This window comes from Eulemur rufifrons, chromosome 25 (assembly GCF_041146395.1).
Source record: "Eulemur rufifrons isolate Redbay chromosome 25, OSU_ERuf_1, whole genome shotgun sequence".
Lineage (NCBI taxonomy): Eukaryota > Metazoa > Chordata > Mammalia > Primates > Lemuridae > Eulemur > Eulemur rufifrons.
Window position 1 is genome coordinate 19198372 of NC_091007.1, and position 15686 is coordinate 19214057.

The 15686-nt window shown below is 39.4% G+C and overlaps 1 protein-coding gene across 1 annotated transcript in view; it reads right to left on the reverse strand.

Moving 5' to 3' along the window:
• Positions 1-15686, reverse strand: part of MPP7 (MAGUK p55 scaffold protein 7) — a 204222-nt gene that overhangs the window by 14501 nt on the left and 174035 nt on the right. Inside the window, exon 12 of the mRNA XM_069458748.1 lies at positions 9521-9691. Within this exon, the coding sequence (XP_069314849.1) occupies positions 9521-9691 (171 nt within the window). The remainder of the gene's footprint in view (positions 1-9520; positions 9692-15686) is intronic.

Here is a 15686-nt window from a genome sequence, read left to right on the forward strand (position 1 = left end):
GTCTTTTAAGGAGCTATTCTGATCCTGTCACTGTCCTGCTTGACGTCCTTGCACATGTAGTTTCCAGCGGGTCTTCTAAAAACGATTAAGTCTTTACCTGGTCTACAAGGCTGTGCGACCCGGCCCCCGTCTTGTCCTCCGGGCTGGAAGCATGTACGCAAGCTCTCGCCTCTCTCCGAAGCCTGATACACCCTTCAGAGCTCGACTCCCCAGTGCTTCTCAAGAAAGCCTGTCCTGCCCCTCTAGGCACAGGTCGAGAACCTTCTACATCTCCTCCCTAATAAAAAGTTGTCATTAAACAACTGGCCAAAGCACTGCTTGGTGGCCCGTCTCTCCCACAAAACAGAAGTAGCGCCAGGGGTGCAGGAATCCTATCGTGTTGTTTGCCATTCCCGTAAGGTAAGTCCTCAGTACACACCCGCAGAATGAACAAATGAAACCTCTAGTGTCATCATCACCACCTCACACTCGGCAGAAGACCTCAGCTAGGTCCGTGGACACCAAAGCCAACACGTGGAAATGTCTTCAAAGTCCTTCCCACACACGGACCCATCCAGACCATCCCTTGGGCCTCTCTGCGGTCACACACGTCCACACCTTCTCTCGGAGATCCCTCTCCCCGAATCCTCACCGCCCTTGACTCTGGCTCCTTTCCACCAGCACTTGAAACTAACGAGGCTTCTCCTACCTGAAAACGACAAGAACGACCATAAACACAGCACAAGTTCCTTAATCCTAAGAGCTTCTGCAGCTCCTGTCTGCACCAGCCGGGTGAGTGCAGGCTGTGACTTCTCACCGGCACCGCCCGTTCTCCCACCACCGCGTGCAAACTCCAGCCTAAGTTCTCTGGCGGGTTTGCACGGATGGTGTGTTGCGCGCTACACTTCCACCGCGAATCCCGAGTCTTGCCCCTCCACGCTTGCATTGCACACTCCAGCCACGTGGACTCTCTCCCGCTCCCGAAACTCTCGGTGTGGGGTCCCCGTCCCGCGCTGCCTGCTCTTCACTCGCCCGATTCTTACCCGTGGTTCATTTTCAGCCTAGATGCGCCTTAAGGGAATCTTCTCTGACCTTTCCATTTGGGTTGGGCCCCAAGGTCGCGTGTTTCCTACGCTCCCGCTGAAGGCTTCCCACGCGACGCTGTGACCGTGCTCGCCTCTGTCCTCAAACAGACCCTGAGCTCTGTGCAAACAGGAATGTCGTCTACCTTGTTCAACAGTCGTTTCCCCACGTGGTAAACTGGAGGTGCTCCTTAGATCTATTTAAATCATACCCAATAATTGTGCTACTATGGAGGTAAAAGTGTTTGTTTCATGAATCAAAGGGGTGGGAGTTAAACTTAAAAAGCACTTGCCCCTAGAGCCTGGATGTGGCGGTTAGGTAACATGCTCAAGGTCACTAACGGAAGCTGCTGGAGCCCCCTTTGAACTTGGCTCCCTTTATCTTAAGACAAAGAGAAGCAGAGATGAAGGTGATGAATTCCCTCTAGAGACAGTGGGTTTAAGAGAAGAAAAATCTCACTCCCTGAACTCGGACAGGAATTGCCACGTGCCAGAGAGGATGGGCTGGGATTCCACCGTGAACGTGCTCAGTGGAGGAAGAACCTGAGACCAAGAGCAGGCGAGCTCTCCGAGGGAGCGGCGGGAAGGAACGCACACTTATGGGTCGTCTGTGATACGCCAGGCACCATGTAGGAGCTTAGGTATTTTAACTACCTTAAAGGTACAAAAAATATTTAGAGTAAGTTCTAAAACTTACTCTTCAAAATAAATAGAACAAAACCCAAGGAAGACAAATGACCTTACAATGGAGTTACCTTCTATTATAGGTGCAAATGAAGCAAACTCTATTATATATGCTTAAAAAAAATGCAGCAGCAAATAAGACGAAACACCAACGTGTAATGGAGGGTCCTGGCCTGTAGTGCCCTCACAGCACCCAGGGCTGAAGGAAAGGACGTGCAGTCACCATTTCCTTACGAAGCCTCCCCTGTGGAGGGCTTCACAGAGTGGGAGATACTTCGCCAAGTGAGAGTCTAGCATTTTTTACTTTTTTTTTTTTTTTTAAATTTAATTTCTTCTATCTAAGCTGGAAAAAAAGACCTCCATGATTTATTTTAATTCTAGAGAAAAAAACTAGGTGTATCTGAAGTGGGAACAAGTATGCCATCTCTGATGTGATACCCTTACATTTTGACTATATTCAATACTCAACCTATGTGATAAACTTTACAATCTAACCCTTACAAACAAGTTTACTTCGCTGTACACTTTGTGGAGTATACACCCTGTAGTATGCCAAGAATGTTCAGTGGCAAATGATTTTGTTTGGAAACTTTTCCATAAGTTATTCTAGATCACCATCTTCAAAGGTGAAAATATTCCAACAAAAAAGTTGGGCCATAATTTCAGTCATTCTTACTAGAATCCTGCCCTGCAGCCCTACAAACAGCACTGACCCTGCTGGGCCCTTGGATCAATTCTGTCATCTACACTGGAGAAGTTCTAGAGTTTCTCCCTGATTTTAAAAGACTACAACTTGGGTCCACATTCCTGTCCTGTATCCTCCTTCTATGGTTAGGGATAAGTTCACAACATTTATAATTGGCTGGTTCGTATTTAGACTACAAAAGCTATTTATGTCGTGGGCAATTCAGGGATGCACACAGAGTTAGGTTCATTCATGCAATAGGATAGATTCATTTCCCCCTTCAATATATACATTCTTATCACAATTGGCGAAATACATTTATATGTAAACAGATTACTCTATAGTTTGTTTTCAGTTGTGCTTGCTAATGATGAAGTGAAGCAGAGGACAGAATCTAAACAGTGTAGTGACAATGACCATGCCGACAAGGTGAGGCAGGCGTGTGCCACGTGGCTTACACACACCAATACTAATCCTCATCCTGCACGAACGGCATCAGTATCTTCACTCTACAGATGAGACTGACACAACGAAAGGTTAGGTAATTTCCAAAGGTTACACATCTGGAATGTGGCTTAGCTGGTGTTCAAAAGCCCGTCCGTCTGACTCAGAAGTCTGCATTCTTTCCATCCTACCCCTGATCTTATCAAAAGGATGCCGACAAAACACGAACCCGGGTACCGGTTACTCCCCTGTCTGTTTTGGGCTGTGATCCGTGACAGCACGGACTTCACACCCCATCCCGAGCCTCACCACGCTTTAGACAACGGGGACTGTCCGTGCTTGTGGAACAGGCAGAGATGCTGGCCATAAAAAGTGGCAGAGGTCAAATCTGGTGATCTCAAAACTCATTCCGTGCAGAACCTCTGAGAAGCCTAAGGTGAATTTAATTAAGATGACGGGCATACCAGGCCTGTGCAACATACACAGGGACATGTCTGTTAGGATTCTGGATCCAGGACTAAGGAAAATCATACACAGTGGCGATATATGTAAGCAAAAGCCAAAAAAGCACATTAAAAATGATTCTGAAGTTTATCCACATGGAAATCAGCTAATGAACTAAAGCTGAGGTGCTTACTAGCTTCGAAAAGAAACTAAAAGAATGTTTATAGTCAAAGCAGAAATGTAAGTAAGCATTTATCTGCTTCATTTTAAAAACATTGCACAAGAATTTACAAACATGCACCACGGTGGAAAGGGAGAATAAAAGCCAGGTGCGTCGGTCCCCATTAGTTGGGGTTCTTGGGGAAAAAAGTGTCAATTAAATAATTAGAAAGGCATATTAATTTAAATTATTTTATGTATTTAATTAGTAACTCTATTGAAAGTGGGCAAATGCGTTGTGTGATTTTATAAGAGGGTTCATTCATTTTAGACAAAGAAACATAGCCCATTTAAGGTGTCAATGAAATGTGAGTAAGGTCTCTATTTAAAGCTTTACATTTACAAAAACAGTCACTGTTAACCATATGCAAAGATTCCTTTATTTTTATCTCAAAAAGAAAGGTTAAAAATTGATATGCAAATCCTCAGCTTTCGTTTACATAGAAGAATTTAGATATATCTGACACCTTTTCCCCACATGACCCCTGAGGTGGCTGATATTATTGCCTCATTACCCATGTAATTATGAGAGATTGTTTTCTTTGTTCTACTTCAGATTTTTTTTTTATTCCACAAACACATTTAAGTATTTACGATTTGTAACAAATGTTTATGTATGCAAAATAAGAAATATATTTTTATTAGCATGCTAGCACTGGCTGGGTGCAGTGGCTCATGCCTGTAGTTTCAGCACTTTGGGAGGCTGAGGAGGGAGAATTGCTTGAGGTCAGGAGTTTGAGACCAGCCTGGGCAACACAGCAAGACCCTGTCTCTATAAAAAATTTATAAAAGTAGAGGGATGTGGTGGCATGTGCCTGTAGTCCCAGCTACTTGGGAGGCTGAGGTGGGAGGATCACTTGAGCCCAGGAGTTTGAGGCTGCAGTGAGCTATGATTGTGCCACTGCACTCCAGCCTGGGTAACAGAGTGAGACCCCTGTCTCTCTCTTTAAAAAAAAAAAAAAAAAAGAATGCTAGCACAGTATACTTTCAAAATTAGTTTATAGTTGATGCATAAAATTTTTTATTCTGTAAACACTGTCTCAGAAAAGACCAACTTTCTGAATCTGAAACACACATACCACAACTAAGAAACAAAAAAACTAAATGAATGGAGAAAGCTTTGAGGTAAAACACCAGTGACTAGAATAGCACTTGAAACCATAAGTGCCCTGAAATAACGCTTTAAAATATCAGTATGATGTTCTTCTACTGAAAAAAAAGTTTATGGCTATGCTCTAAGGCATTGTACTTTGAAGCTTCAACCATACACTTGTTTATGTGTTAGTGTGCACATCCTAAGTGAATGAATAAATATTTATTAGACTAATAATGTACTATTATTGTGAAAATAATCTTACTGAAATCAATGAAATATGGTACATATTTTTTTAAATGACATTCATGTAGTCTACAAAGAGTGAGCATAAAGTAATTTTTATTTGTAAATGTCCAGCATAGAATTTGGGTATAGTTTTTCTTAAGGCTGATGAGTATCAAATTGAATTTAATGATTTAAATATAGGTGGGTGGTACCTTACCCATGAAAAGACAGTCATGCTAAAGATTATAGTGTTAGTAATATGTTAGCAAAGACACTACAAAAAGAAATGCAGGTAGGTGGAGATTGCCAAATTAGTTTTAACACACTATATATGCATGTAACAGTCATAATGCATTAATGACAAATCCATTTTTATTTGGATTTATGTCCAACATTTGGATTAAGGCCCAATATTAAGCTGAATATTGAAGAAAACATTTGTTGCTCTGACCAAGTACTATTCATTTTTGCTATTGATCTTTGTACATCTTGGTACAAACATAAAAATGGCACAGCATGCGGAAAGGTATTGAACGGACATGGATTTCTCCTATGTCCACCCCTAGCATACCTGCACTGCTTCACATGAAAATTCTTCCACACCGCCCCCCAAACATTTTTATGGTATTGGCCAGATGACTTGTTACTCTTATTATCCAGAGAAAAAAATCAGAATGACTGGAGTCTGCAATAAATATCCAAACTGCTTCTGTAACCTGAAAAAACACACTTATTCATTTGATTTACTGCAAGATACGTCAAATGAAATCTCTACGCAACCCCAAAATGTCATAAAAAGTCTATTTATCATATTGCAGCACTACTATTTTGTTGTTCTAGGCATAAGATAAAAACAAGCATGCTATCATATTTGACCCACAATCTTGAATGATCATATTAGTGGATGGCTGGGTTTTTGTGTTTGAGAGTGACAAATCTATCTATAAGACTAAATTTAAAGTTCCCTTGGAATCAAACTCTATTAACAGGTCTAGCAACATATCAGTTCATAACAAGCCCAGACAGAGGTGTAGATTTGTTTTTCTGTTGCTTTCATAATAGGAGGAAAATATTACTTAAAAAGCCTTGATTAGTATGCTAATGTTGGAAGAAAGGAAGGGAGAAAGGGAGAAGTGAGCAAACAGGGAGTGGGAAGTTTGCTGGAAGAGCAACACTTTTCCAAAGCAGCTATTTACACCAGACTTACATAGACTGACCCTCATCTCGCCTCCGTGTCAGAGCTATGAAAAGAGTGCAATAAAATTAAGAGGTCAAAATAAAACAACCCCTGAGTCTTCCTTCACTAAGCAGAAGGAGGGATGGGGAACTTCTCCACTGCAGAGTCTGCTCATACCGTGACCTTTCAATAAGGCCACCATCATCTCCTGATTCAAGATCCACCCTGTCCTTGTCCCAGCTCTCTGTTCTCCTCCCTGTTCCACTTTTACCTTCCTCTCTAGACTTTCGCCCACCGGCTGACAACTATACAAGTGACTTTGTTATTTACTACTAACTTAGAATGTTTCGGTCTATCTTCTCCCATCAGAACGTCAATAGCGCAACAGCAAAAACGTTTACGAGCCCGGAACCGTGTCCAGCACAGTTGGTATCCATAGAAATCAGCTGAATGAACAGAATTGAGATTTATGCCCAGAAATTATGCCTGAATATAAATATTTAAGGTAGACCAAGGGCATAAAAAGCCCACTGTGATTCTAATAAAGATCACATTTATCTTTTACATCGGGGATTATAATTTTAAATCCATCACACACTCATGAATTTGATTATGACTTTTGGTTTCACAGTTATCTATATAAAATCCTCCCAGAGTAGACTCTAATTCCTACAAGCCTTCAAAGTTCAACAAAAAACTATAAGAATTCTAATAAACATATTAACCTTCACCTTTAGGTTTTAGTGCTGACTTTTCTCTCTGTTTTATATGGGGGGCTGTGTGTTGTGCCATAATTTCATGGAAAAATAACAAGTGTCTTATAAATGTCTATTTATTCAAACGACCTCTACAAGCTGTCTTTGGGCAGCATATTAAGATTCAGCACAAAGCAGGGCAGAATAGCACTTAATGCTCAAGCTAGAAATATGAAAAATACAGAAAGATTTATTATTAGTTTCCTCTCATGCCTCCTAACCAGGCAGAACAAGTCACAATCTGTCTGAATATCCCTAAGATGAGTTTTGCTCTTGTTTTGGCTTAAGCCACAAAAAGTGCTACAGTAGCTTTTTAACACCAAAGCTTTCTCCCCGCTCCCTCCCCCACAAATTACGTGATTCCATTACTTTACTTTCTAAAAAGTCAGGTTTCGTTAAACATAAAACTTGTCATGTAGGAAAATGTACTAAATGCCTGACATTTGGTTTTAACATACTTTTTTAGAAAATACTTTTAAATGCAGAGGGAATTTATTAACAGAAACTATCACTGAGATGTTTTAGGGGCTAAAATGGAGCTTGGGAATAACACATTTACCAAATGAAGAGAAAATTAAATACTTCTGATCAAAGCTCGAATTCCTCCATCGTTATATTTTTGCCATGGTAACAACTTGGTCTATTATTATTTCTTGAACATTAAATCCAAGAATAAAAATCATATAGTATTATGATAATATAGAAAAAATAATACTTTGTACTTTCTGAACAATATTTATCAAATAATTTCAAGGCAAACATCATTTTTCCCAGTGGTTCTGAAACACCGGGAGGAAGTAAATTATATTTGAGTAGGACCACGATGCTTACACTCTTTCCATCTTCCTACACACATTGTAGGAGCCAAGAAAGTAATTTCCTAAGTGTACAATTTTTTTTATAATCTTGAAAACTAAACAGTTAATTCAGTAATAATCCAGAACTTCCAAAATGTGTGCCTGTTGCTTGATTAGCACTTTCAGATGATCAACTGCTAAATAATCTAACTTCTAAGTATTCTGAACACTCAGGTTCAAAATATTTTGAACTCTCAGGTTCAAAATCAGCAGAAGCCTACTGGTGTCTGAACATTTCATGTTTATCTTATTAATATTTTTAGTTAATGTGTAAGAACTCCTTTGTATTAAAACCTTACTAGTTGCCAAGAATTGGTCTAAGTCTTTGCAAAGATTATTTTGTTTAACCTTCAAAACAAACATAGCAAACAGGTGTTTCACCCTTTTTCAGATGAAGAAACTGAGGCCCAGAGAGAATGCAAACTGTGTGGCATCACATGACTACAGTGCAGTGTCACATGACTCCTGTGTGATGTCATATGACTCCTGTGCAGTGTCACATGACTACTGAAGGGCAGAACAGATTCCAAGGCAGCTTGTCTTGTCCCAGAGGCTCATTTCTTACCTTCTGTCCTGCCTCACAGACATAAATTAAGAAGAAAAGAAAAAAGGAAATCATGCTATCTTTGCCCTTGTATTACAACGCATCTCCCTCCTCAGCTGAGAAGAGACGTTGCTGAGATGGGTGCTGGTGAGGGAGGAGGCACAGAGGGACAGTAGGGCGGGAGAGGGGCAGGAGGTCTCAAGTAGCCCCAGGGAGGCCCAAAAGGATTTCTCTGTGGCCACCTGGCTCTGTGTGGGCCGGGGAATGGGTGTATTCTCCATAGCGCGACTCCATGAGGAATGGAAGCAGGGCAGTGTAAACTCTGCAGTAAACACAGAAACCCATGGAAATATTCTTCCAGGTTTGGGAAGGTTCTGTATACACGGAGGAGGACACGTGGACATTGCTAACAAAGGAAATTTTGAATTTCCTTTGAAATATGTGCATATGTGTTTCTAAATAATGCCATGTCAATATCTGATGATGCTAATTATCACTTCCTGTGCCATTAGATAGGAGAAACCCCCCTGAGTTCCCACGAGTCACCCGCCCCATCTGTCTGAACTAACAGCACGTGCCATGCCCTTTCAGGGGACTCCACCTTACTAAGACGGGGCAACTCTTGGCTTTTCCATTGATTCGCATCCCCGCACTGTCACCTTGAGTTCATAAAGGATCAACAAACAAGAGAAACCAGGTTCCCTTATTCCAACATTTTTCCAAAATCACGAGCTTTGATCCTGGGAACTTAACTGCCTCGCACTACATTTTTAAAGAAACATCACAAGGGTGGGGCGCACAAGATAGATGCTACACTGCTGATCTGAGTCAAACCAACCAATGTTTGTGGAAATACCAACATACGTCCATTAACTGCTTTAAAGCAGTTTCATTAGCTGACTTTTCAGCTTGAAATGTTCTGGAAAGAGCTCTGCTATAATAGTTCATCTCACTGAACGTCTGAATGCCATAGGAAGCTTATACTACGCTGCTGCCTCAAAATGATTCTAAAGGAACTTGCACTGTGTTAAAAATATTCATTTCTACGACTTAATTGCCCTGATGTGTGTAAGATATCGTGGTGGTGTTTGCTCTCTGCTCTCCTGCGCGATTCCACTACAAGGACCGTACTATCCTTCACAGACATCTTAAAAGTCTCTGAATGTCATATAAGAACAAAAGACAAAATATTTCAATTTAGAGACCAGACAAAATGTGTTCAAGATGAGGGGATTTTAGCCTGAAAACTTCCAGTGTGATATGCTTTGAAGTTAAGTTCTTACAACTTCACCTGCTTCCTCAGAATCACACACAAAAACGAACACTTACCGACCAAGACCACAAGTCTGTATTTCTCATGATTCTGTCGCCGATACGGTGTCACCTCTTCGTACGTGGGCACGTCTGCCGTGTCGTACTGGTCACTCTTCCTGCATTCATACATGGATTTGTTTGTTTTCTTATCTTTCCTACTAAGACGAAAACTTCTTCTAAAACCAGCTGCAAATATTAAAATTATACATGTTTTTAGTAACATGAACCAAAAAAGAAAACCCCAAAAAAACAAAAATGAAAAACCCTCCAAGTTGGGTTGTATTTTATTTACCATAATATCGTTATAAGTGTATTTAGTAAGAGAAAAAAATTAGATACTACACAGTTTCTTAAAACAATTTATAAGAGGATTATCTAATATTACTGTAGTTATAATAATATAAATTTTATTTGGTTCTAAATCATAAAGAGATCTTTTCAGAAATCATTGAGTAAAATAACTCTGTAATATAGCAAAATAAGTCAGAAATCATAAAGATAATTTACCATGAACTGGTGAACACATTTGATATAAGAAAGTTATTTAAAAAAAACGTAAAAGCACTTTAAATATAAATGACAATTTCTCTCATTCATAAATAGTAACAAAATTTATATTATACTCTAAGCGTAGCCTAACAACATACCTGTGGCACAGATAGATCTATTGTTAAATAAGATCAAATAAGCCTATCCATGAATCAGGCTGACAGAACTGGGCTCAGTCAATAACCGGTAGGTTCTAAGCAAGTCATTTAAGTCTAACTGGACTCCAGAGAGACAGAGGAAATGACTGAATCCAGGTTCTTTTACTCAGATGGAAATTCTACAATTTTATAAAATTGAAGCATACGAAATAAAGAAATTAGTTTCGCAGTCTCAATTGTATACTCTCATCAAAATTTAGTTTTACTAAAATAACTTTTTAAATACTTAAATAGACTTCATGTCTGCTTAAAAAGCTCTCTCCAGCTCACTGTTATGATTTAACATGTGGCCTTAAAAAGTGTAGGCTAAAGTTCCTCTTCCCAGTCAGCTCCCATTTCATTCTGCTTGTGTCCCGCACTGCTGCACCATTCTGGTTTTATTTCTGGAAGAGGGAAGAGTATCATACACGCCACTCACGAATTCAGTAAGGCGTGCAATCGACTCTCTATCCACCTAACCAATCTTTGCACTCTCTCACAATCCAAACGTTAAAAGGAAAGAAAAGAGTCTGCTTATTAAACCACTATATAATATAAATGCTGTATCCACTTCATAGTATAAAACAGAATGCAAATATATTTCTAAAGGTATAAAAATACATTAAAGAATATTGATCAAATTAGACAAGTAGAGAACTTTAAAAAATAGAGATTTTTTTTTAAACAAAATGCAAAGATGTAATAACTAATCTGTCTGGATTTTAGGAAATACAGTCAGCCTTCTAAATCTGTGGCTTCCCTATCCACAGATTCAATTGTGGATTGAAATATTCGAAAAAATTTGCATTTGTACTGAACATGTACAGATTTTTTTGTTGTCATGATTTGCTAAACAATACTACTGCATAACAACTATTTATATAGCATTTATATTGCCGTAGATATTATCAGTAATCTAGAGATGATTTAAAGTATACCGGAGGATGTGTGTAGGCTACATGCAAATACTAGGCCATCACATATATGCACACACACTTGAGTATCTGAGGATTTTGGTGTCCCAAGGGGTCCAGAAACCAATCATGCATGGATACTGAGGGATAACTGCATCAAGGAAGTGAATAATTATTACCATTGGATTTAAGAATAGAATTCAAAATAAAATATTAAAAAATAATTATCAATGACTAGACACAGAGTTATATGACTCACCTTATGGATTCAGAGCTTAATAAAAATCAATTAAGATACTAAGAATGGAGTGATAAAAATTCATATGATAATATACGTCTGTGGCCCTCCAAGAGTCATTCTGATTTTGAGGAGATTTTGAGGTTATTTGAGGGGAAAAGATTACTTATAGAGGATTTCAAATAAGGAAGAGTCGCTCTAAAGCTCCCTTACAAAGGTAGGGGAGAAGCGAACAGGACAAGTGATGAATCACGTTGGTGTCTTACAAAAAGAGATGAGATTCAAGAGCAGCCAAAGGGGAAATGCCTCACCCTGGTTCTAGGATGAGGAAATGAGGTGTGGATTTTAAAATCACACCTGCAGAGGGAATTTCAGCTTCTCTGCAAAGGGCCACAGGAAAGGTCGTATGTTGCTCTTTGCGTCTCTTGCTTTCTAGGTTATTGGGAAAGATCGATAAGAACCCAGAGAAAGGTCCTCTTCTGTCGCAGGATCGTAACACACCACACCAGAAATAGCTGAGTTCCTTCCCACTACCCCCATGCTTTGGTGCACGGTTCTCAGACAAGTGTGTCTTCCTAATTGGCAGAATTTAGTAATCCCACCTCCGCCCCCTACTCTGTCACTGGTGAGAGCTGGCCCAGACCGGAGTCCTGTCTAAGAGGGCTTCTGGTTGAGCACAAAAATGATACTCTAGCTATTCTACCCAGAGAAGTTAGAATGAGGTATTCCATAGTGTTCTAATTTCAGGTTCCCAGAGCTCTGGCCCCATGAGAGGCAATTACACGACAAGCTGGTAGAACTATAAATTCCTTCACTATTATTCCTTGTAGGGAGGGAGGGTTTTCCTCTAGTCACCACTTCCTTTGGGGACAGGAATGGATGTAACGAGGACATAAATGCTTCATCCAAAGCAAACAAAGTCCAAAAGTGAAAACCCGAAAACTTTCTGATCAGCAAATCACAGCTAAATCCTGACTCTGAGTGTGGTTACCTAATTGAGTCTTCACAATCCACTGAAGTTTCTACTTTCATCACCAACAAGGAAGAGATAGTGGGGAAAGACAGAAGGTAGTCAGATTTCCAAAGTGAGGCTGGAGGGATGTCAACAATGGGGCCACGCAGGATGGTTTGGTGATGTCGGTTGTATTAACACAATGCTTGCTACAGAACAGGTGCTTGATAAAAGCTCACCAAATTAATTTTAAAAGGCAGCAACAAAAATGCTACTATCATTCCTGTTTTATCTTCTTAGTATAATTTTCAACAAAGAAAGAGTGACACATTTGGTATTTTCACCAAAGTTAAAATTCTAAGAGGCAGACAGAAGGACAAAACACTGCATATGCGAAAGCCTTAATACGCCGAAGCCTTAGAGCTGGAAGGAACTTGAGCGCATCGGGGCTTCTCCCAGTCTGCTTCCTGCAGGGCACAGCTGTCACTGTCACACACTGCACTCGTGCACAGCAGTTTTTCAGTAGACGTGACCAATTAGGCGGAATTCACACAGGTTATGAAGCTTCAGCGTCTCAACCAATATCCTCATTTTGCAAAACAAAGCAGAAAAGGCAGTCAGGCTGCCACGGGGATTCTGCAGGAGCAGCCGGTCACCCGGTGTTACCCAGTTAGCGCTGGAGGTGGCCGGGCTGGGCCAGCACCGAGCCTCTGCCATTGACTTATCAGCTGCGGGACCTGGGGAGTTTTAAAAAACACTTCTCTGAGGCTGATTTTCTCCACTTTAAAATGCAGATATTAGTAGTATCTACCTCACAGGGTGGTTAAGGATTAAATAATTCATGTAAGTCACTTGGCCCCCTTCCCTGGCATACGGGACACGCTTCTACGTGTCAGCTACAGATTCGCACTCGATTACGCCTCCTACTTGGAGGAATCTTGAAGGCAGGAACACGTATCCCAGTATTCCCAGAGCACAGAGTCTAGCCAAGAAAGGGAAAAGTAAATTAAGAGGCTCATTAATAAGTTTTAAAAATATATAAAAAGTAAAGCCAGATTTAAATGTGTTAAAGATTTAAAAGGCCTCAAGTATCTTAATAAGTTGTAAGGCATTTTAAATACAACAGAAAGGTTTAGTATGTATTAACTATTCTTTCTTTTTTAAGATTCTCTTTCTAGGGATGCATGTTATTTGTTATGACATTTAAATTTTAAGAGCAGCCTTCCCTTACTCCCCTGATCCGCATACACATATAAATGCTTTATATTTACATCCACACACATGTACAATCAGACGCATAGACACATATGCATACACACACATATACGCATATACACACACATGCAGAGTAAGAAAACAAGAAAGAAAAATTCCTAGCCCAGAATAACCAATAAAATAGCCAGAACAAAGGATACAACAAAAGGTATAAAATCCACAGTATTTATTTGTGATTATTTCTCAGACCCATCCCCCACCCACACCCCGAAAAAGGCGATTTTCCTAGAATCTGTCCTCCACGAGTAGTCAGAGGTGATGGCGCACGCAGGACAGAGAGTGTAATTTTCAAATTTCAGTAAAATACTGATTGATCTGTCGGTATACCCTAGTTAAGCCTAGGCCTAAATTAGGAGAGTAAATTCGAAGTCAGGAAAAGGGGGTTGAATAATTTCGTGCCTTCAGATCTTACTTGGTTCTCTTATTAAAAGAGAGACCAAAAAAAAAAAAAAAAAGTGACCTTAAGTAGAAAGTAAGCAGAGGATTCTTTTAGATAAATGTAAACCTATTTAATTTCTGTTCATTTTCACTGCAAAAGTCTTAGCAAGCGCTGGCTTTAAAAAAGAAGGAAGGGAAAAGGAACATTAACAAGGAATTTAGAGTAAGGGAACAGTTTTGCACAAAATATACTTTTCCTTGTATTTCACATTTTCGTAATTTATAATTGGCTCAACATTTTTATGGACAGGCTTTTTCCAGAAAGCTTACCCACAGCTGCTGGAGATTTGTGTTTGTGAAAGAACAGCACGCTTACTTTATTACAATAGGAAAGTGACTTCAGAGCGAGACGCAGCTGCAGGTCGGCCCTAATCGCAGATGCTGCTTATCTAATATTTTCCAGGAGAAATAACTTACGATGACTTGTTAATTTACCGTTTAATTTACAGCTTTGTTTCAAGTAAAAAAAAAATGTTTGAGCTATAAAGGGAGAGATTTAAGTTGCTTATTTGTTCCTTATTTCAGTAAGACTGCAATAAATATCCCTAATACATACCTTTATTCTACGTCACTGATGATTTCATTAGGACAGATTGCTGGAAGCTGGACAGATCCTGTCCAGACGTTTCCCGGGTTGGATAATAACAATGCCCATTTCCACCCGTGCTACATACAAGTGCTCATTTCGCCATCTCTCGTAAAAGGACTTCTGATCACTCTTCAAAATCTTTGGTGTTTTGACAAGTGAAAACTGTACATCATTGTTATTTTATATGACTGTTAGTGGGACCGAACATTTTTTTCATGTTTATCACTCACTTGCGTTTCTTATTTCTTCTGTAAATTGTTGGTTAATACATTTTGATCACTGCTTGATTAAGGTCTCCCTAGATACATGCACGTATGTATCTTTTAATAAGGCCATGAGCCCTTTGTCCTATTTGTTGCAAAGATTTTTAAAGTTTTTCAATTTTCCTTTTAACTTTTATCATAAAGAAATTTAAAATATTTGTGTGTTTGAATCTGTAAATTTCTTTCCTCTTTTTTAATGATTTTCCTATCAGTAGGTCTGATAAATATTCACCTATATTTTTTTAAGTTTTGAAAAATGGGCTGCATGGTTTTATGCTTAATTTTGTTTATCCCATCTGGAATTACTCAGATGTAATCATGAGATCAAGCTTGTGAAGTGTGGCTGTAACTTTATATTTTTCTAAATAATTAACCAATGGTCCCAGAAATACTTAATGAACAATCCTTTTACTACTTTATGTTGACAGATATGTTATACTAAAGTACCAGGTTGTATGTTATTAGGTGGTGACAGAAAAAGGTGATTCTTAGTCTGAGTTTAGCTCATTCTGTTTTTAATAATATCAATACCAAAACAACAGTAGAAATGGAGGTGGGAGCTGATATTTATTGAGCACCTACTAGACAACAGGCACTATTTAAAGTGCTGTACGTGTATTAATTAATTGTCACAGCAACTCTATGAGGTATAACAACCCACGTGTTTATTCAGACCTGTTAGTGTAATAAAAAATGACTGTCAAGGCTTTGGTTCAAGTATTAAATGATGAAATGAAATCAAGAAGGAAGTTTGAAATACTACCCTACATACACAGATGTGTAATAGAAAAACTGATGAGCCTTCTGCTACATTATGAAATAATTT